Source organism: Pelobates fuscus, chromosome 10 (assembly GCF_036172605.1).
Source record: "Pelobates fuscus isolate aPelFus1 chromosome 10, aPelFus1.pri, whole genome shotgun sequence".
NCBI lineage: Eukaryota > Metazoa > Chordata > Amphibia > Anura > Pelobatidae > Pelobates > Pelobates fuscus.
In genome coordinates, this window is record NC_086326.1 from 8,703,143 (window position 1) to 8,727,078 (window position 23,936).

Sequence of the window (23,936 nt, forward strand, 5' to 3'; positions counted from 1 at the left end):
GGTATGTTTATTATTTTATTTACTGTACAGGGTAAGGATACACATTTATTTTAAATTTTTAATTTTTTTCTTTTTTTTCTTACCAACATTGAGGTTATGTTGCAGAATCCAAATTGAAAATTGTCTATACTCTGTCTATATTGAAAATAAATGTTTTATATATATATATGTTTTCTTTACTTAAAATTAATATATCTCTCCTCTTGTTGTTTGCGCACTGCGCGTTCCTCTAGGAAAGAAAGTGTTAAAATGAATTGATCACATTATAAGTCTCCTGTGTGACCTCAGACACACAATATGGCATCCCTTCCCGCACAGCTCAATGTGTTATGTTTCCCAGGCCAAGCGTTGCTCTTCTGTGTGAATGAAGTTGTAATAGTGGGAGTGAAAGTGCGCCACGCAGTTTTGGTGGTCAGGGGATATCTACGGAGCTCCTTGTTGGCGTGTAATCCATTTTCCCCAAGGAAGGCCCCTGCCTATTGCATGACAGCATACCATTTACACGCACGGATTTCAAACATGCAGTATTTCAGTGCTAAATATTTACAGGCGAGAGATGTCAGCAGTCTGTACTATTTACTATAGAGCAGCATTTCAAAAGTGGGGTTCCACTGCAAGTTGCCTGTCGGGTGGTCCAAGCTTTTAGGGCCACCTGATGGGTATTGCTAAACAGGCGTCCGCTCAGGCGCTGCAGCCTTCTAGGACTGCAACCTGACCCCTGTTGTATGGGATGGCGGGAGAAAGTGACAGCACTTCCTCTCAGACATAGCATGCCTGGTAGAGCACCGTCTGGAGGGAGAAAGGGAGCAGCGGGTATGGAGCACCTGGCACACCAGTCTCCGCCGGCAGCCTGTGTCACTGAAGGAAGAAAAAAGGTAAGTTAACAGCAAATATAAATATATATGTGTCTGTGCGTGTGTATCTACAAGTTTGTGTATTTGTGTGTCACTGTGTGTGTGTGTTGTGGCAGAACTGCTGCCTGTTCGTGGATTTCCCTGTGTCTCATCATGTGTTTCCCCTGTACTTTTGTGTTTTGTGCCCGTTTCCTGTTCGGGAGTGCATCCACGAAGGGAAGCCATTCGCCTCACGAACGGGGACCTCCCCAATGCCCCAATACATTTTAGAACGCTAGGTTAGAACATTCACACCTCGCAATATAAGTGTCAAACCGCAAGGGAAACTATTAACGAGTACTTCCCTGGGTGGCCGCCATTCGTACAGGCGAACGCCCACCAGGGGTAGCATTCATGGGTTGTTTCCCGACTCGTTCGTCTCCCGTACGAGGACCTCCCCAATGCCCCATTAGAACATTTAAACCAATTACTCAGAACATTCAAACTCGCAACATAAGTGTGAAACCGCAAGGGAAGTAATTTAGTGCTCCCCTGGGTGGCCGCCTTTTTGTATAGAAAAACGCCATCTAGGAGAGACTCTTCCCTTGCAGGGTTTCACACCGGAATCTCACGAGTGGAGACTTGTCGAGGAAGGTACACCCTTGAGGGTCCCTGAGGTTGGTGTGGACACTTCTGGGGCACTGGCGAGGTTGGCGGGCTTGTTGCCTGCTGGGAAAAAGAGATGAGCTTGTTTCCTGCGGGCAGGCTTTCCTGTGCAGGGAGACAAAGGGATGGTCCCTTTTTCCTGCGTCTGGACTTCCAGGCACAGAGGCTACTGGGAAGAAGACCCCTGGCGGTTTGTGTGGGGAACCCTGGGTATTTATTGGCGGGCTTGTGTCAGTGTATGTATCTGTGTTTGTCACTGTGTGTGTGTGTGTGTGTGTATCTGTGTCTCAGATATATACACACACACACACGTACATGTACATACACACACCGGCACATACAATACACAGGGATACACACACCTGTTTGTCAAGGTGTGTGTGTATCTTTGTGTCACATACATACAGACATACATACAGACATACATACAGACATACATACAGACATACATACAGACATACATACAGACATACATACAGACATACATATATACACACACACACACACACACCTTAACACACAGATATATGCTGTGTGTATGTGTGTCTCAAGGTGTCTGTCAACACTTCCACAGTGTTGATACATTATATCAAAGGGTTCCACAGGAAAAATTCATTGGGAACCCCTGCTACAGAGTAATGGCTTCTCATATAGGCCTATAATTCTTATCTTATTCTTAGTCATTGTACAATTATCTGAACAGAGCTGTGTGTTGTACATATTAGCAGACACTGTTAAGAATAACCATAGTGTAACTGACAACGTACTGTGTAATCTTACCTCTCACGTTACACTATTTAATACCTGTTAATATCTGTACTGACTGTCAATGAAAATAAAGAATTAAAAAAAATAACATTGTTTAAACTTGGTGAGTGCCTTTTAAATGGTTATCAAAGATGCACTTTGAATTATTCTCTTACGTAGTCTGTACGCCTTGTACAGTGCTGCTGAACATGTTGGAGTTCTTTAACAAGAATAATTTATCAGCTCTGATTTGTAGATAATCTAAAATCTATTTCAGTTTATTTGCGAGAGCTCCTATGTGCCAGTTTTAAGAGCAGGCTACCTGAAGGGAAACTTGGCATGTAAAAAGAATACTCTCCAACATGGCTATGGAAGATACATGTGATGCTAACACTTGTCAGGTCTACGTTTCAGATATTGCTACGGAGCATGCCTGCAGAAGATTCCATTTGTGAATCAATTGAACAGAAACCCATGCACGTGCCTGGGTGTGCACACAGGTAGCTGATGTGCTACTTTACAGAGAAGCTTGCCCACTTGTCTACCTGTTAGTTTACACTCCATTCTGTGAGGTCGCCTACCCTGATTGACATGTTGCTTCCCGCAGTATAGAAGACTGTGATTGAGTCTCCTAGGCCGTGCGATCACTGCTGATGTTGGCATTGTCATATCTCCAGCCAGGCCACCTGTGAGCTACAGTCTGTACGTGAGGACATGTACTGCAAGCGGACATGCTTTCACTGAGCTGCTGTTAACAAAAGTGATGTTAAGTTACACATTTAACGTCTGTGCCAGCTTTGTACATGGCAAGGTTGTGCCCACACTTTAACATTGGATTGAGGCCGTTGGCTCCGGGTTTTTAATCTTCTCATGTTTACTCAGCTGATAGAGGTCCGGTTTTTGACTGGGACCTTTTTCAGACCTTCAGATTGTTATTTTTTAAGCAACTCCGGTGCACGTTGGCTGAGATCTGGACCTCTGTCCCATCTCCAGTCTCTCTGAATTATTCCTGCTCTAGGACCTGTATTGATAACGGTGCTAAAACATGAACCGTCCATTTTAAACATGAACCTTAACCCATGTTTTTAATTTTTTTAGTCTAGAAATTGCTTTCTTTGTCTCTGTGATTCATGTCAAGTTGGTGGTTACTCTCATGTCAACTCTCGCTTTCCAAAGTGAGTGGAAAATGGCCGCTTATCCTCTGTCTCACTGCTCTTGTTAACGCTCTTTGTATCCAACTGCTGACTTAATAAAACAGAGAAGCAAACCTGTGACCCTGGAGTTTGAACTGCTTGTGCAATTTCCTGGAATTGTTTTTTTATTTTTATTTTTTTATAAGTAAACATTTTTTTTGCATTATTTTTGCTCCTTCGTCTTGCTTATCCAAAGTTATTTGATGCCAACTTCCTTCAAACAGGCTGTGCAATACATACCCATTGTACTGCGCTACAGAACTTGCCGGTGCTATATTAATAATAAAGTGTGTATGTTCCTTGTCTCGTCCCTTCATGGTGAATCCCACCCTTTCTGCAGCTCCCCTCATTGAATTGCCAGCTTATTAGAATCTCTCCATCAGAAATAGCCCCCAAAGAAGAACTTTTCAGAAAAAAAACAACAGCAAGAGCTGACCTTCCTGTAAAACTACTTCTAGATCTGTGACAATGTTACCAGATTCTGAATAGCAAGTACAGTAAACATAAGGTGCAACAAACAAAGGAATGTACGTGTGTTTCATTATTGTGTGTCTGCGTGGCCATCTGTTCTGTTTGTTTAGATAAAGCTGTCTATATATAGTCCTGGTGTAAGCTAGCGTGTGACCACAACCTGTGCACATTCTTAGATCTTTTCAAGAGATAATGGCTGATTTATTTACACGATGTGGGGGTACAGGCAGACATCCAGCAATCGTTCCATCAGATAGACTGTGTGTGCCTTCCTCAGTCTATTCCAAGAGTATTCTTATTGACACGATACCGCTTTAAAGGCTTTCCTTCATGCCTTTCTTCTTGTGACTTATCATTTTTAATAAATTCCAGCCTTTTATTGTACAATTTGGTATTTAGCAACTAATAAAATACATTACTATCTATATCTATGTTTATAGTCTGAATAAAATGTAAATGACCTGAAAACTTATTTGAGAACCAAGATATTTAATTATACTTTTGTCCTACCACAACATTTATTATATATATATATATATGTATATATATATATATATATATATATATATATATATATATATATATATATATATATATATATATATTTTAATTAACATGTGAGTACATATGTTTTATATATGCATGTTATTTAAAAAATTTATTGTGTGTGTGTGTATATATATATAATTTAATTGGTATATGTATCACACAAAATATTTATAGTTAGCAATAATAAAACCAAAATTAAACTATTAAGCCCATTAAGGGGCGTTTAGAAAAGTAAAAATATGTGTAACTACAGATCCATTTTGTTAGATACACAGACAATATAAAAAATGCATTAAATATATGCATCCGATATTCAGTTTATTCATAAGCTGGATCTCATTTTAATATTTCAATTTAATAATTAAAAAAAATAATAATAAAATATATATATATAAACATCTATAGTTGTCTCTTGATTCTTCCTATATGTCACATTTAAATGTACGTGTTCACAAGGTCTAAGCTCGTGGCAAATACATTTTATTAAATCATTTTCTAATTCAAATAATGATCAATTAAATAAAAAATGAGACTGCTCACATGAATGCCTATTTTTACACAGTGGCTTGCAGTAATTTCTAATTGAAATGTTTCACTGTGTATTCTAGACATATGCTAAATTAGGAGTCCACACTGCTTTTCACTCCCCGAATACAGCGCACCTTCAAATACAATTTAAAGCCGTGGCACAGGAATTTGCTCTGCCTAAAAAAAATATAATAATGATCTTAAATAACACTTTATCTCTGATGGCGTATGTAAGTGCAATCACAGGATGTTTATGAAAATAAAGATTAACGGCACTAAATAAATAAATAAATCTCAGCACAAGATACTTAATTTGTGGCCGCTAAGTTCGTTTGGTGTGAGATTTGGCTCACTGAGCACAAAGTACATCAGTCTTCAGCAACAGAGCTGGGGGGTGAAGTTGGTCAATTTAATTCCCTGAGATCTGACGAAGGCTGTATCATCTCATATAGCCCTGGTACTGCTGATCATTAACAAGCTCAAATCTCTTCTGCGCACGGCCAGGGTTTATAGAGACGTAAATAGACAGCCATCATAAGTTCACAAAATTGTCTGTTCGACCTGCGATAATAGAAAAGGGGCGTTTAATAGAGTTAAGCATTTATTCGTTATCAGCATGAGGACAGAAACCATGGTCACATTATTTTTTATTTATTTCTTTATTATTTTGGTGGTTTTAGGAGTCACGTGTGTGCGTCTCCAAGCCCACCGCGCTCACCGCGACACGTTTTTAGTCATAGCACACTGGTTAAAATCTGCATAAACCAGATTATCATTATTTCTTTTTCCTCCAGATCTCAGGTCACGAGATTATACCGTACTCCCAAAATTACCGCGTGAATATTCTGTTTAAAAATAAGAGCACAATCATTTAGAAAAATGACAGCGTGTCCTTGTTTTCTCATTGTCGAAGTCGCAATCTGGCCATTGGCAAACGTTCATTATTGCTCACAGACTAAGTTAGCGCCGTCCCATAAATTCTCTATTTATTTTCCCCCTTATGTAGATCCTTTTCGTAATTTTATTGTCTGTTTTCATTAAAATGTTGAAGGAAGACTTTCTGCTCCTTAACTTGGTAACAAATCCCACAGAAAGCTTAAATTCAGTCATGCAGCACAAAACAGATAAAGAATTTTTTTTGTCCAGAACTTAGAGAAAGAAAATGTTCAGTAGTTTAAAAAGATCATTGATTTGCAATGTATGAACTCAGCTCTCGATAATCTCCATCTCAATGGCGTACTGGCCTAAGTAAAGCGGCCAATCGAATAAAACCTAAACCGACTGGACAAAGAGAGGCAAACCATAACACATACACACAATTATTATAGAAATGTATACATTTATATAGCAGAGGTTTTTTTTTTTTTTTTTAAAGGTTTAATCCTTTTTGTTACATTTGGGGTTAGTGTTATATCTGTATCTATCCAAATTAGTCCACATTTTTGTGTGTGTGTATATATATAACATATTGTGTTAAATTCATTCTAAAATACTTTCGGAGATGTCTGTTAAATAAAATTCTGATTATTTTGTTAATGTTGTCCTTATAAGATATTTTCTATATAATATCAATGATATAGACCAGCGGTAGTTTAAGATTTCTCCTTTCATTCCTTGATGTCCACTATATCCCTAAAGGAAATTTAATTGAATTACTATTTGTTATTAATAATAACGTTATAATTATTCCCATGTGAAGGATAGTATAAATGTGTTGTGTTTTTTTTTTTACCTTAATATTTAGGAGATCCATAAGCAAAAAATCAATCCTTAGAAACGTCCTTCAATAAACCGTTGCATTTTATATATATTCAGTTTTATGTTTATTTGAAACTCCGTTCAGTGAGAGCAATGATATATTATTTTTATACACACAACGCACTTAGGAATATTCCTCTCTCTTGAATAATCTTTTATGATGCGATACTACATGCAGGTTATCTTGTAATATTTAATGATAAATTACCGATAACTCTGGGGAGGGTAAATTCTCCTCCAGCAGATTAGCTATGACAATATGTCAACACTAGTCACTCTAAGCCAGCCCTGATCTCAAGCTAATTGTAAATGAGGTTTGTTTTAATGTCTCCATTCAATTTATTAATGAATATTACTTATAGAGCTTTACCTCTTATTAAATCCACCTTCCTCCAATAATGCCCTTGTATTATTCTATCTTTATTTCATTATTTTACAACACGTGGAAACCGTAATATTTGGAGTTGTGGAGTTACTGCACTTCTTTATGCCGATGAGAGACAGTAAATCAGTTCTTATGATTTTATACATAGGGCGTGTGTGTCACGTCATTTTTGCTGACAATCAAACCTTTCAGATATTTCCAAACTTTCATTAATATCCCCATTATTTTATCCACATGCGCGACCCGCCGTTTCACATGTTGGAACTGCACGTAGATTTACTTAAATTAATCCTGACACACAGGGTAGTTCGATATTCTTAAATCCTGGTCTCAGGCTTTCTCAGGTCTCTCCCCAGCTCCTTTTACTGTGAAGCAGAGCTGCAATAATTGGGCAAACAAAGAGCCGAATGTAGAAGCTGTCACCATTCTATACCATTTAATAACGACCGTCTGTTTAGGGGAAAGTGGTGTGTAAAAATAATAAAAATACAAACACACAAAACCTCGAAATACGTCAGCAGTCATGCTTAGAGTGGAGAAATGGAACGCACTGTTAAGGAAAGAATATCCTGCTTTGAATTGCACAAACACCAGGCTTCCTTCCATATGCTGTGGCTTTATTGCCAACTCTGCAACATCAAATGATCACCAATTAACACAGGGTCAAAATCCAGTGATAAAGTGCGTACGTGGTGCTGGCGAGTTCTGTGTCGCTTTAAATGACAGCATTAAAAAGTGGTCATTATCTGCACACGATCTTCGCTTTCGCCATTGTGTGTAATGCATGAGAATGCGTAGCGTTAAAGTTGCTATGACCCTGTGAGTTTCCGCAGTGGGGTCCCTCTCGTGCGATTTGTTGTGTGTGAGCACAGGATGAAGGGGTGAAGCTCTGTGTTCTCCACGATTCAGAGGCTAAAACCTCTTCTCTGTTCGTTGTCGCACAGATTCTCACCAAGCCATTCCTCTCCGCTTGATGATGGTGTCTTAGATGTGCTTTTAAAAGAGAATCCCAAACTATTCTCTTTGTTTAATGTGACAGTGTGAGAAAATGAAAACCCTGCGTGTAGTCTGTGTTTAGTTCCTTTTAATGTGTTTGTCTGTGATTTTTAAATGCTAAACATGTAAACATATACTTTGTCAATGTTAATTCTGTTCCCTGTCACACAACTGATCTTTCTTTCCTGCCATCTCTCTCCTTTTTATCTTCCTTTTTATTTATTTTCTATGCATTCACGCGGCAGTTGATAAAATTACGTGAAGAGGTGAGTGTCTCCTAACGTCCTCTCGCTTGCTAAAGCCACACGTGCCCGCTCTAGCTTCAGCTTTATAGATCACTTTCCACACTAGACCTGTATTATTTGGTGTTTGAAAGAAATGTATCCAATACCTAAATGATCACGGCCTAAAATACACATTTTTCACTGGGCAAAAAAGAAGAATCAGTTTTCCATGCTAGAAACACTGTCCCCCCTCCCATTTTCAATGACCGTATAAGCTTTAACAACTTCTAACACTTGCTGTGAGTACAGATGGAAGGGAACGATAGCAAGTGGAGAACGTATCAGGAAGAGTTGAGTGGAATTGTGGGTAAAAGGCTTGCTGGTGTTGCTTGGCAACCATCTTGCACGGGACGTCGTTCTTAATGGTCTCATTGTACGGAATATTAATGATGATGAAACAGTGTATCAATAGACTGGATACATAGCTGATTACACCGGGACCACAACACGATTAACTCCCAAATAATTCCACAGGGTGGTCGATGGGGCTTGGCCAAAATAACATAACTTCATGGCCCAGTAACAGACTTTCATATACTTATGGTATTATTATTATTGTATTTATATAGCGCCAGCAAATTCCATAGCGCTGTACAATGGTAGTCATTACATAGCATTTATATATTTTTTGTGCAGAAATGGGTTTTGGCCATGTTCCATGTTTGAATGTATACATCTTTCTGTGTGTGTGTATGTGTTTTAATAGATCTCAATATATTTACTTACTTAATTACACACAGCATGAGAGCATTGTATTTATTGCCTAAATGTACAGATTATATTATGGTGGGGTAAATCCATAAATGGGTAGTAATTGAAGGACTTTTCACGGGAGGTTTATTGTGACTAAGAGCAATTCAATTAATGTCATAATGTAATCTGTCAAATTGCTGTCAGTGAATGGCTACATATACTATATAGACAGTATGATATTGGTGGTTTATGACCTCGGTACTAGCTGTAGAACCAGATTAAACTGGGACTCTGCATCTAAATGCATGATAACTTCTCTTTCCACCTTGTTGACAGAGTCTCGAATTGAACAGTTTTTTTGAAATTCGTTATTTTAGAGAGTACACAGACGGATGTAAATATAGAACAAAGATAAGTGCATTGTACATTGAGAACGGCATAATGCATAAAAAAACAAATATTTACACGTAGCCCTCCATCCCCCATTTATAACACCATTAACAAATACAGTAAACGCTCATCCAGGATTTGTTCAAAAATGACTCCAACAAGAATAAAAATAAAAAGAAGAAAGCAAAGACGAGAAAGGGGGAAAGAGAAAAGAGGGAGAAGAGGGGAGATGGGTCTCACCCCCGCAGGAGATATCAAGAAAATTATATCTCCTATCAAGAAAAAAATCAAAAAAAAAAACGATGCATATAGGTTCTAACTGGAGTTAGTATGTATCTCTCAAGGTTGCCAAACCTGACAAAATGTTGCTGTAACATATCCAACCTGAACTCTGAGTTTGTCCATTAAATAATTAGCCATTATTTTAATGTTATCATTCTCTGGAATGTAAGCCCCTCCAATAGGTCTATGAAAAACTCAAGTCAACAAATCTCTGCCCCTCACCAAATATCTTTGGACATGTCCACCACATGAATATGTGTGCCAGCAAGCCCTCACCCTCTCCAGCAAACATCCAAAGTGGTTTTGCCAATTTTACAGAGTTGCAGTGGTGTAGCGCACCATCAATATATATTGTCTTATAGATCTGCTATTGCTAAATAACCCATAAAGAGGACTTTAGGGCTGCTTCCCATTAATCTTCCTAGTCACTACCGTCCAGCGTGGGGTTTAGGTCTGACTCCAAATGTTCAATATATTTTAATCTACCCCATTGGCCAGTAGATGTGTGCATCTAATGTCATCATAAAGCCTTTTTGGAGCGTGTCCAAGGTTCCCATACTCTCAAATTAAGTAAGGGGAGTGCCCGCAGCATTCTTAACTGCATCTATAGAAGTAGAAAAATATATTCTGTTTAAAAAGTAGCATATATCGTTGTATACCTGTAATTTCAGGGCCGTGAAAGTCCCTCATTTCCATTCTTATTCCTAAAATATTGGGTAAGAAGGTCCATGAACACTTTGTAGCAAATCTATCATACACGTTCTCTTTTTTACTTGTATGTGCAAGGATGTGCAAAATATTTACTGAATTGACACAACCAAAGTCCCCAATAGTGGAATATTACAATTGAAAACAAATGTTTTTTTTTTCCCCTGACTCTTCCATACTTTCTACATAGAGATTTAGGGTCTTAACTACTGAATGGTGTTCTGTTAGAACAACCTACGCAACATTCTATATAGTTGTTACTTACCTTGCTGAGATACGAAATGAGGACACCGTGACCGTTAGAAGATTAATGGCTCAGTCTACGTCTCTCAGAGAGGATAGCAATCAGGTCTCTGGTTATCAACACCTCTAGTCATTGTCCCCCAGTTTGTTTGGTTCCAGTTTTGGCTTAAATCTCGTTTTTAATATGTGTGTTAACCCTAAAAGATAGAATTGTTGAAGACACATTGTGAGAATTTGGACAGACTCGATGCTGAGCACAAATGATCATTTTCATGAAGTTAGTTATGGCTCACCAACGTGTGAGTGGTAAATGTTCTATGTTCAGGAAATGCTAAGTAACAAATGGATTTAGTAGTTAGTCTCCAGCTGTGGTTTGCCTGTTGCCATTTCATTACCAGGGGCAAATTGTAGAATTGTTACCTTAGGGAATATATCCAAATCTTGTTTGTTGTTGTTTTTGACTGTGTATGGAGGCAGTCTGGGTGTGCACAGAATTTGGCATTTTTATCAATAATTGTTCTCCTCACTGTGTCCCATATAAACCTGCATACACATGAATTACTGTGTGTTTATTCATTTCATTATTGGTGTATTTTGAAGTTAATTGTCACCATGCTGTGAGGTGCTCTGACTTGTAGGAGATATTTGGAAGCCTGCTTTTATTACAAACTGGTTTCAAGGATGCTTTTCAGTTCTCTTAGTTTAAATTCAGTGACCACAAAGAAACTCCAAATCACACAAAACATACTCAGAAAAGCAGAGTTGCGGTGCTGCCATTCCTAATGTTTATTATTACTGTGCAGTATCCTCCAGTGACGCAGTGCGCTCCTAATGTTTATTATTACTGCGCAGTATCCTCCAGTGATGCAGTGTGCTCCTAATGTTTATTACTGCGCAGTATTTCCAGTGACGCAGTGCGCTCCTAATGTTTATTATTACTGCGCAGTATCCTCCAGTGACGCAGTGCGCTCCTAATGTTTATTATCGCTGCGCAGTATCCTCCAGTGACGCAGTGCGCTCCTAATGTTTATTATCGCTGCGCAGTATCCTCCAGTGACGCAGTGCACTCCTAATGTTTATTATCGCTGCGCAGTATCCTCCAGTGACGCAGTGCGCTCCTAATGTTTATTATTACTGCGCAGTATCCTCCAGTGACGCAGTGCGCTCCTAATGTTTATTATTGCTGCGCAGTATCCTCCAGTGACGCAGTGCGCTCCTAATGTTTATTATTGCTGCGCAGTATTTCCAGTGACGCAGTGCGCTCCTGTTTATTATTGCTGCGCAGTATCGTCCAGTGACGCAGTGCGCTCCTAATGTTTATTACTGCGCAGTATCCTCCAGTGACGCAGTGCGCTCCTAATGTTTATTATTGCTGTGCAGTATTGTCCATTGATGCAGTGCGCTCCTAATGTTTATTATTACTGCACAGTATTGTCCATTGATGCAGTGCGCTCCTAATGTTTATTATTGCTGCGCAGTATCCTCCAGTGACGCAGAGCGCTCCTAATGTTTATTATTACTGCACAGTATCATCCAATGATGCAGTGCGCTCCTAATGTTTATTATTACTGCGCAGTATCCTCCAGTGATGCAGTGCACTCCTAATGTTTATTATTGCTGTGCAGTATTGTCCATTGATGCAGTGCGCTCCTAATGTTTATTATTACTGCGCAGTATTTCCAGTGACGCAGTGCGCTCCTAATGTTTATTACTGCGCAGTATCCTCCAATGACGCAGTGCACTCCTAATGTTTATTATTACTGCACAGTATCCTCCAGTGATGCAGTGCGCTCCTTATGTTTATTATTACTGCACAGTATTGTCCAGTGACGCAGTGTGCTCCTAATGTTTATTATTACTGCGCAGTATTTCCAGTGACGCAGTGCGCTCCTAATGTTTATTATTGCTGCGCAGTATTGTCCAATGACGCAGTGCACTCCTAATGTTTATTATTACTGCGCAGTATCCTCCAATGACGCAGTGCACTCCTAATGTTTATTATTACTGCACAGTATCCTCCAGTGACGCAGTGCGCTCCTTATGTTTATTATTACTGCACAGTATTGTCCAATGACGCAGTGCACTCCTAATGTTTATTATTACTGCGCAGTATCCTCCAATGACGCAGTGCACTCCTAATGTTTATTATTACTGCGCAGTATCCTCCAATGACGCAGTGCACTCCTAATGTTTATTATTACTGCGCAGTATTGTCCAATGACGCAGTGTACTCCTAATGTTTATTATTACTGCGCAGTATCCTCCAGTGATGCAGTGCGCTCCTTATGTTTATTATTACTGCACAGTATCCTCCAGTGATGCAGCGCGCTCCTAATGTTTATTATTACTGCGCAGTATCCTCCAGTGACAAAGTGTGCTCCTAATGTTTATTATTACTGCGCAGTATCATCCAGTGACAAAGTGTGCTCCTAATGTTTATTATTACTGCGCAGTATCCTCCAGTGACAAAGTGTGCTTCTAATGTTTATTATTACTGCGCAGTATCCTCCAGTGATGCAGTGCACTCCTAATGTTTATTATTAGTTTACTGCGCAGTATCCTCCAGTGACAAAGTGTGCTCCTAATGTTTATTATTACTGCGCAGTATCCTCCAGTGACAAAGTGTGCTCCTAATGTTTATTATTACTGCGCAGTATCCTCCAGTGATGCAGTGCACTCCTAATGTTTATTATTAGTTTACTGCGCAGTATCCTCCAGTGACAAAGTGTGCTCCTAATGTTTATTATTACTGCGCAGTATCCTCCAGTGATGCAGTGCACTCCTAATGTTTATTATTAGTTTACTGCGCAGTATTGTCCAGTGACGCAGTGCACTCCTAATGTTTATTATTACTGCGCAGTATCCTCCAGTGATGCAGTGCACTCCTAATGTTTATTATTAGTTTACTGCGCAGTATTGTCCAGTGACGCAGTGCGCTCCTAATGTTTATTATTACTGCGCAGTATCCTCCAGTGATGCAGTGCGCTCCTAATGTTTATTATTAGTTTACTGCGCAGTATCCTCCAGTGACAAAGTGTGCTCCTAATGTTTATTATTAGTTTACTGCGCAGTATTGTCCAGTGACGCAGTGCACTCCTAATGTTTATTATTACTGCGCAGTATCCTCCAGTGACAAAGTGTGCTCCTAATGTTTATTATTACTGCACAGTATCCTCCAGTGACGCAGTGCGCTCCTAATGTTTATTATTACTGCACAGTATCCTCCAGTGATGCAGTGTGCTCCTAATGTTTATTATTACTGCGCAGTATTGTCCAGTGACGCAGTGCGCTCCTAATGTTTATTATTACTGCACAGTATCCTCCAGTGATGCAGTGTGCTCCTAATGTTTATTATTACTGCGCAGTATTGTCCAGTGACGCAGTGCGCTCCTAATGTTTATTATTACTGCGCAGTATCCTCCAGTGACGCAGTGTGCTCCTAATGTTAATTATTACTGCACAGTATTGTCCAGTGACGCAGTGTGCTCCTAATGTTTATTATTACTGCGCAGTATTGTCCAGTGACGCAGTGTGCTCCTAATGTTTATTATTACTGCACAGTATTGTCCAGTGACGCAGTGCGCTCCTAATGTTTATTATTACTGCACAGTATCCTCCAGTGATGCAGTGCACTCCTAATGTTTATTATTGCTGCGCAGTATCACACAGTCCAGTGACGCAGTGCGCTCCTAAGGTTTATTATTACTGCGCAGTATCCTCCAGTGATGCAGTGCACTCCTAATGTTTATTATTGCTGCGCAGTATCACACAGTCCAGTGACGCAGTGCGCTCCTAATGTTTATTATTACTGCGCAGTATCCTCCAGTGATGCAGTGCGCTCCTAATGTTTATTATTACTGCGCAGTATCCTCCAGTGACGCAGTGCACTCCTAATGTTTATTATTGCTGTGCAGTATCCTCCAGTGACGCAGTGCGCTCCTAATGTTTATTATTACTGCACAGTATCCTCCAGTGATGCAGTGCACTCCTAATGTTTATTATTGCTGCGCAGAATCACACAGTCCAGTGACGCAGTGCGCTCCTAATGTTTATTATTACTGCGCAGTATCCTCCAGTGACGCAGTGCGCTCCTAATGTTTATTATTACTGCGCAGTATCCTCCAGTGATGCAGTGCACTCCTAATGTTTATTATTGCTGCGCAGTATCACACAGTCCAGTGACGCAGTGCGCTCCTAATGTTTATTATTACTGCGCAGTATCCTCCAGTGATGCAGTGCGCTCCTAATGTTTATTATTACTGCGCAGTATCCTCCAGTGACGCAGTGCACTCCTAATGTTTATTATTGCTGTGCAGTATCCTCCAGTGACGCAGTGCGCTCCTAATGTTTATTATTACTGCACAGTATCCTCCAGTGATGCAGTGCACTCCTAATGTTTATTATTGCTGCGCAGAATCACACAGTCCAGTGACGCAGTGCGCTCCTAATGTTTATTATTACTGCGCAGTATCCTCCAGTGACGCAGTGCGCTCCTAATGTTTATTATTACTGCGCAGTATCCTCCAGTGATGCAGAGTGCTGGTAAGTGTTGCAAAGCTGCCATTTCTGAAACAACGAAAAGCTGTACTTTGTATTATTCATGTTAAAATGCTGCCGGTTATTTCTGTATTCTATACATTGTCTTATTGTGTTATCCAGCGGATTTCCATCGGTGTGGATTAATTAGTTTAACTGTGTGAACATAGTGATGTCCGCAAACTGCTCAGATTCACGTAAAGGGAAATGTCTATGATCTGGTTCCAGTGACGATCGTGGAGCCGGATTCAGCATATTGATCACCAATAGCGTCACTGAGCTATTGCTGGGTATCGTCATTTTGCTTTGTGTACCCTGGGTATAATATAAGAAGCTGTGTAACAGTCAATACTGCTATAGAATAAATCAAAGCATTTTAATATAACACAATGTTTGGAGATTAACATGTTTATAGTGGATAGTCCAAGGCAGACAGAAAGGTAAATCGTGCCACTTTTAAAACAACATGTTAACAGTATGTACTGTAACTCTCAATGGCTGGACAGTGATTGGCTGAGAAAGTCCTCCAATTCCCATCAGGCAGTGAAGATTCCCATTCCCTATCGCGTACTTATCGTTACTTGATCTGTGAACCGTGGTGTGAAAAATCAGTGTGCATCAAAACATATACATAATATTTCTATAATTATGTTGTATTTTTATTATGTTTATATTTTGCAGTACACCGATTGGCCCATTATGTCGTCATTATCATTTTTCTGCATTATTTTTCATGAAAATATTTCCTGGACGAAATTAGTCTGTTTGGTTTGGGTCAATTTTCTCGCTGTTCGCAGGTTTGGTACATATATAGAAAGATATACAGATAAATATATAAATAGACACCCAGGTAAATTTAAATATAAATATACAGCTGGTTAGACATAGATATACAAATAAATCTATTTTACAGATAAGTATTTACATATACAGATAGATTAATATATAAAATAATCTACCGATCGTTAGGTGGGAGCAGTAATTATAATAAAATAGCAAAACACAGATTAGTGCAATTGGGAAATAAGGCAAATTGTGACGTACTATCAGGGCTCTTTCAATCCACAGAAAGACCTATTCAAAACAGACAGGCACACAGATTAGAGAGCCCTAAGCTCAAAGGTTAAGTCATCCTATTTTTTTCCATGAATGAAGCTACTCTGTGCCATGATAGCGCAAGTCATGGTCATTTAAAACTATCTGTTCTGTTTATTTTATACTATGTAACTGTTACTTTGCCTTCTAGGGTATATATTGCAGGTCATATTATAGTAACGAAACACCAAATTATCGTGAATTTAAACAAATTGCAAAACAGCGGCAAAAAAGCTGATCCTGAAGACCTCTCATGATGGCGCATGTGCAGCACACAAAACTATGAGAGGACCTGCTCGGGTCGTTTTGCACGCATGCCATGTTTGGTGTTTGTGAGTTTCCCCTCTGATGTCAGAGGATGGATGGACATAGAGCTGCAAACAATTTCTTGTTTAATACACAGAATGAAGGGAGCCAGGCAGTTCTGTGCACCATAATGTTTGCAAGGAGCATACAAGGTCATAGTGCCCAAAGCTCCTTTGAAAACTCGTTATTTAAACTAGGAGGAATTGTGAATTTGTCTGTGGGCCACTGGCTGCAATGGAGAAACGCTCAGTAAGGTTTTCCTCCAATTTAGCTTGGTAGGAATTCATCCTTTAAAGTATTTCATTATTTGTAATATGAAAGTAAAGTCTGCATTGTCTTTTGTAACAGTGATACAGCTTTCATCTCGTAGCCGTAACAAGCACCAGCCTCATATAATCAAAAGCTTATATTAGGATTTATAATGAGAACGTGAAAAACCTAAACCAATTCCTAATATTCTGTTTCTTCTGTCTACTAATATATATATCAGTGCTCCGAAAGACTGTCACCTGCCTATATTAGTGCAAGGCCAGAGCCATGATCTTATTCTATCAGATTGTCAGCTCACCTGCTCGCTGTCTCCCTTTTAAAGAGTAATTTCAGCTGAGCTTTAAAGCATATTCCACATCTGATTTTTATGTGAAAATCAGCAATGTTTAATTCAATGTCTTATTTTGTTTTGTAATCTTGAATACAGGTGGTTCTCACTTTGCGACCTACCTGTTTTGCGATGGCTCGCACTTACGACCAGCTCTCTAGTGTGGGGATTCAAGGGATTCCCCATGTTAGAGAGCTGGTCTATGTTCGGGGAAATTTCCTCAAACGTAGACATGCACACCTGAGCAGGGAATCTCTCTAAACTGTTTGGGGAAATTTCCCGAACATAGACCTGCACTGTGCGCATGTGCCTCATTTACCGACCATTTGTTTTACTACCGGGTTATAGGAGCGAAACCTGGTCGGTAAGTGAGGACCATCTGTATTCAGTTCACCTTCATGTTATGTTGGTATATCAGCCAATATTGTTACATTGCAATATTTTCCTAACCTCCACTGATCTAGCATAAGAATAATCTAAGACCGGGTTAGGCAGTACCATGTCAAAACAGGATCTTGAAGTCCTTTGGTGTGCAGGTCCTATTTTTTTTATTAACTGAGGTGTGTATGTTGCCGTCTTGTGCTTGTTATTTATTGGTGCTGCAGTTGCGTTGTAATTTTGTTTTGTATATGTTCATTAATAGATTGTGGTATTGTGTATGATGCCTATCAATATAGGCTGTGTATGGGGGGCTGCTTGTGGAATTGTGTGGGTGTTATGTCACATTGTGTGTTTGGTAGTGTGTGTATGTGTGGGGCTGCTTGTGGAATTGCATGTGTAACGGACCGTTTCAGCATAAAAGGGAAAATCCGTTTAGGCGATAATCCCCTTTAGATAGACCAGCAGCTACTGTAAGCACCAATTTCCCGAACTCCCAAACTGCACGGATTCACCAACTCTCGAACAGCAGACACACGAACCCTGGAAGCAGCCGAACAGGAAAAGCAATCCAAACAGCTTACACTCCTGGCAGTCGGCATACAGTCCCCTTCCCCCAAGAAAGAGACAACACTTCAGCTTCAGGGTTAAGCAGGCACTCATTTACTCAGGGCTACCTGCCCAGTATTTATGCAGGTCTCCCACCTGGTGGACACTCCCCTAGGGGACCAAATGGAAGACTGTAACAAAGGACAGACATAAACCAATTACAGACACACAGCAGTAAACATTCCCACAATGCATCCTGGTTTCCTCCCTTCAGCCCTGGAGATAATTGGAGAAGTAATCCAATTATCTCCCAGGCCAGAGACCAGACTCCATTACACATGTGGGAACCTAAATACAGTATTATGCTTTAAAATATATAAAGTTACTTTTAAGCCATTACACACAGACATGTAACATATCCCCAGATAGCTCAGGTCTGGGTGCACATTATTAGGTGAATGGCACCCAGACCACACGAATACAGTTCAATCGCCATGGAGCCAAAGTTTTTAATCACACGAATAGGCTCCATGGCATAGCTATCTGGGTTACCACAGTTCACATAGAAATACCGAATTCCGGTGTTCGGTTAACCTTGTATGATTAGGACCCAGGCGATGGACGGCTCAGCGGTGTTCGTGCAATTAAGTGTCCGTTTACAGTTCCATAGTTTGAGCGCTGAACACCGCCGGCCGTTCGGGAGTTAAAATGGCCGCTGCCACGTGTTCGGCAAACGAACAAAGGCCACCCAGCGTTCATCAATTAAGCTGCGGTTACCGCAGCTTCTGGGCGGTTAAGTGACGGCACACTCCAGCTCCTAGGTGGTCCCTCATACGGTAGTTTGTTCGGTAGCTGGAATCTACCGAACACCCCGGCTGAAAGGCACGAATATGCCTTTCTGCAGGTAACATAAGCTTTTTAAAGTCTGGTCCATAGTCCAAAGGAAGCAGGCGAGCAACCAGGCTTCTCCAGCTCATAGTGGCGAGGTTGGTTTCGCCACAGCATGTGAGAGGCTGCTTGTGGAATTGTATGTCACATTATGTGTTTGGTAGTGTGTGTATGTGTGGGGCTGCTTGTGGGGTTGTGTGTATAGGTGATCTGTCACATTGTGTGTTTAGTGGTGTGTGTGTATGTGTGGGGCTGCTTGTGGTATTGCATGTGAGAGGCTGCTTGTGGGTTTGTGTATGTGGATTGTCTGTGGTGATGTGTTTGTGGGTAGTGCATTTGTATTATTTGTATAAGGGTGAGGATTGTCCATCACCACCAGCAATCACCACTTGGTTTGCACTAGCAGAAATCTGACGTCCCACTTGGACTCCTGATAGGTCAGAAACTGTTTGGCTCCTTGAGCGAATGGAAAACAATATGGATTCTGATGATAGTTTTACAGTATTTTACCATGAAGAACGGTTTAGATTTATTTAGTTTTTCAATATGTCTTAGATATCAATGTTTTTACCAGCTGCATGATACTCCTTTTTATTGACTTCAAAAGGATGGAAGTATGAGTGAGTCATGCTTGGAATTAAACTATGTCCCTGAGGTTTGAACAAATGTCACAGTTGGCTGGATGTGTTGTGCAGTTGACTAAAAATAAGAGAGAGGCATCAGGAATTCCCTTGTTTAACATTCTCAGGGGTAGGTTAAAGGGACACTATAGTCCATTGTTTAATGTAGTTGTTCTAATGAGTAGAATCATTCCCTCAAGGCTTTTATCGGTAAACACGGTCCTTTCAGAGAAAAGGCAGTGTTTATATTGCCACCTAGGGATACGTCCACTGGCCACTCCTCAGATGGCCACTGGAGATTCTTCCTGGGTCATTGCTGCACAGTAGGCAGCACTGCCGTTCAGCGTCTCCACGCTCTGCATGGAGATGCTGAATTTTCCTCATAGAGATGCATTGATTCAATGCATCTCTGAGGAGGTGCTGATTGGCCAAAATGTCATTCGGACCCTACCTGAATCACTTGCCAATTTCAGCCAACCCAATGCTTTCCCTCTGGTAAAACACTGGATTGGTTAAAAACTTTAATTCTGATGACGTCACCAAGGAGGCGGATCAGGGGTGGGTAAGTTTTAAGAAATAAGGTAAGTTTTAACACCTTCTAAGGTGGGGCAAGCCACTATAGGGTCAGGAACACAAACATATACCTTTAAAATCTAACCTAATAATAAAAGATAATGTTAAAGTAACATACAGACATTTTTTAAATGCTCTTCAAATTCATATAACTATTTTGTATGCAGTAGATAACATGCTCATTTTTTATATGCAATAACCTCTTCGTTCCAGCTCTCAAATTGTGCAAGAAATAAAGTGTTAAACATGCAGAGGTGGCACTGTGTACCCAGGTCCAAAGACGTGACACCCATCTGATTTACTAATGTCACTTCTGTATGTCTAAGGGTTTATAGGTAAAACTTTCCTATCTGTTCTGCAACCTCTTTATTGTGTGCAGCAAAGAGTCCAGGGATATGACTGGAGGGGATGCCGAAACAGAAACATAATGTGCGCTCAGCAAACAAAGCTTGGAGATAATGTCAGGAGCTTCCAAGGTTGTCAGAAAGCCTTCATCTGCTAATAATCCTGAAATATTCTCTTAAAATAGCATGGTATAATCCCATCATTAGGAGCCTGAATGTATGCACCCAGCCTGTCGCAGTTGAGTTGTAGAGCTATCTGTGGCCTTTCATTTTGGAGATCTAGGTTGAATTCTGACAGAGGACCTTCTTGGAAGGCGCTTGTTTCCCAAGTTAAATCTCAAGTGGCGATGTTTCACTCTTGAAAACTTCTTCTCAGAACTCCCGTCCGTAGCCGTGTGTGTTAAACTTCACCAGGAGACTAAATCACCTTTCCTGTCTCCTGTTACAAAGACACAGGAAAGAAATAAAGCAAGCTGCCGGATAAAACAATCCGACTTCTCACTAGAACCACCGCTTCCTTCACTGCATTTACTTTTTGTTTCTCTATAAATGAAAGGCAGATAGAAATATGTTGAGTCAGGTAAGTCATTTTGCAAGGGGATTGAAGAATTCCCTCATTCCACCACCGTCTTAATGACCTCAAATTCTCCTCTTGGTATTCTACTTTGCCTCCTCAAATTGGACGACAGCTGTGGAAAACTGAGAAGTGCTGTGTCAACTTCCTGACTATATTTCATACACATTGGCAATTTACTGTGAAATATTTTCATTTTTAAAATGTTATTTTATACTGATCAACATGTTTCCTAATCTCGTGTCCTTTCTACATGACCTGTTTCTTCTTGTATGGGTAGATCTTCCAGTGATGACCCTTGATATCTAGAAGAGTCAATAGAAATAAAATGGTCCCCAAACATGAAGGTGTACATTTTACAACCTTTTTGTAAGCAACACTGATTCTTTTTTTTTTTTTTTTTTTGCCTCAGAAATGCAATATACCCTCTCCCCCCATCCCCCAGAAAAGCATACCATATACTGTTTTAAAAGCTTTGTTCCCAAATGTCCCACTAAAGGAAAGGGTTCCATGATCCATGTTTTATCAATACCACTATTTGAACACACCTTTGCAATCCCTTGATTGCTTAATGGTACATAATAATATATATTAACTTTCATGATTAAACTAGAGAAGTACTACTTTAAGAGCCTTATATGTCACCAGCTGCTCTCTGTACTGGTCCATCTTCAGGATCCTTGGCTAGATGCCAGGCACAGATCCAACTACAGGAGTTTGATAAATGCTTGCCTGGTATATATCCCTTAAAGCAGGAGTTAGATCTTTGCCTGGTGTATAACTCTGAGCCCAGCAGTTAGATATGTGCCTGGTATCTAGCTCTGAACTCGGGACTTAGATCTGTGCCTGAAATATGGTTTTGAACCCAGGAGTTTATATCTGTGACTGGTATCTAAGCCTTAAAATTTGGAGTTAGATATGCGCCTGGTGTCTAGCTGTGAACCCAGGAGTTAGCCTGGTATCTACCCTTAAACCAGGAGTTAGGTCTGTGCTTGGAATATGGCTCTGGACCCAGAAGTTTATATCTGCGCCTGGTATCTAACCTTTAAACCAGGAGTTAGATCTGCAAGTGATATCTAGCTCTGAACCCATGAGTTAGAGTTGTGCCTAGTATCTAGCTCTGAACCCATGAGTTAGAGCTGTGCCTAGTATCTAGCTCTGAACCCAGGAGTTAGAGCTGTGCCTAGTATCTAGCTCTGAACCCAGGAGTTAGATCTGTGTTTGGTACCTAACCCTGAATCCTGGAGTTAGATCTGTGTTTGGTATCTAGCTCTGAATCCTGGAGTTAGATCTGTGCCTGGTATATAGCTCTAAAGCCAGGAGGTAGATCTGTGCCTGGTATATAGCTCTAAAGCCAGGAGGTAGATCTGTGCCTGGTATATAGCTCTGAAGCCAGGAGGTAGATCTGTGCCTGGTATATCGCTCTGAAGCCAGGAGGTAGATCTGTGCCTGCTATATAGCTCTGAATCCTGGAGTTAGATCTGTGCCTGGAATCTAGGCAGGAACTCGGAAGATAGGCTTGTGTTTAATGTCAATTCAAACTTAGAAACTTGTTCTGGCTGAGAGCTAGCCTCGAGGGCTAATAAATATTGCACTTTCAGAGTGGGACCTGAGTTTGGAAAGATGTCCAGATTCCTGGAATTGTTCCAGGAAGTTGACCCAGCCCCATGGAGCCGGACTTGTGGACTTTTGAATCTTTTTAGCTTTTTTGTCTTTAAGGAAACCAGTTAAACTATATTTAGTCTCTTCTTCCTTGTTCGTGCATGGATTATATAATAAACACACAGGGTCATCTTCTCAAACTGTCTTGGGTTGAGATTGGTCCCAGGCTGCTAAACGCCTTCATTTAATTGTGTAAATAAAAAACCTGCAATATATTGTATCTCATGGCTTTCACTTGGCTTGTATATCTGTGATGGAATATGCTAAATTCAGTGAAGCATGGGCTGTCCTCCGGTAAACCATTCTTAATAATGATTTGCCCGGATTTAAATTCTGAATTACCTTAATTATGTTTGTGATCGGGAATTCGTTGAGTGCTTGTTATCGGTTGGACACATTTTGCTATTCAGCTGGCTTTTTGCTTCCGCTCGTTGTTTCCCTCTGTACCGAAGTGTAAATGTGTCCTCCATATTTTGGGTGACTACAAGTAATTACCGTGGCCGATGTTGCAATTCTAGTGACCTTCACTGTGGGTCTTATCTCTGCTTATCTAGATGCATTGTTTTAATGAGTCTCCACTCTCTCTCTCTCTCTCTCTCCCCAGCCAACACACACACACACAGAAAAATATATCAAGGCAAAGCTTTGAAGTGGCTTTAGCAACCTCCCTGGTCTGGCCTGCATCTCAGAGATGTGTCACCTATGCCAAAAGGGAATAGAAAAATCCCGTTTTGAATGGTAATGATAACATACTAATCACTTCCTGGCTTTGAAGATGGAAGCGAGATATTCTGTCAGCGTCCTGCCTGCTGAAGCTTCCAGGCAGCGGTCTACGTGTATTAGCTTAAGTGTGCATGTCAATATAGCTTGCTTCTCTGGGATCCACAGGGGCTCATTAGAAGCCTGGTAGCTTGTTTCTCTAGACATCCACTCATATTACAGCCACAACGCCTCCTGTTTCATCATCGTCATAACTATTATTGTCTTATTTATTAGAAAGCGTTTGCCTGGTCTTTCATTCTCATTGAAATGGCATCTGTCATGCAGTAAAATGGGAAACGCGCCATTCTCTTAGATTTTATTCTAA

The 23,936-nt window shown here is 40.3% G+C and overlaps 1 protein-coding gene across 4 annotated transcripts in view; it reads left to right on the top strand.

The window, feature by feature from the left end:
• The window catches only part of VTI1A (vesicle transport through interaction with t-SNAREs 1A), a 313,337-nt gene that overhangs the window by 75,359 nt on the left and 214,042 nt on the right, over positions 1-23,936 (top strand). For 2 of the 4 annotated variants that reach the window (XM_063435024.1, XM_063435026.1), the window contains exon 5: positions 8,372-8,392. The exons of the other annotated variants lie outside the window; for them this stretch is intronic. In XM_063435024.1, coding sequence (XP_063291094.1) covers positions 8,372-8,392 — 21 coding nt within the window. The remainder of the gene's footprint in view (positions 1-8,371; positions 8,393-23,936) is intronic. 4 annotated transcript variants of the gene reach the window in all.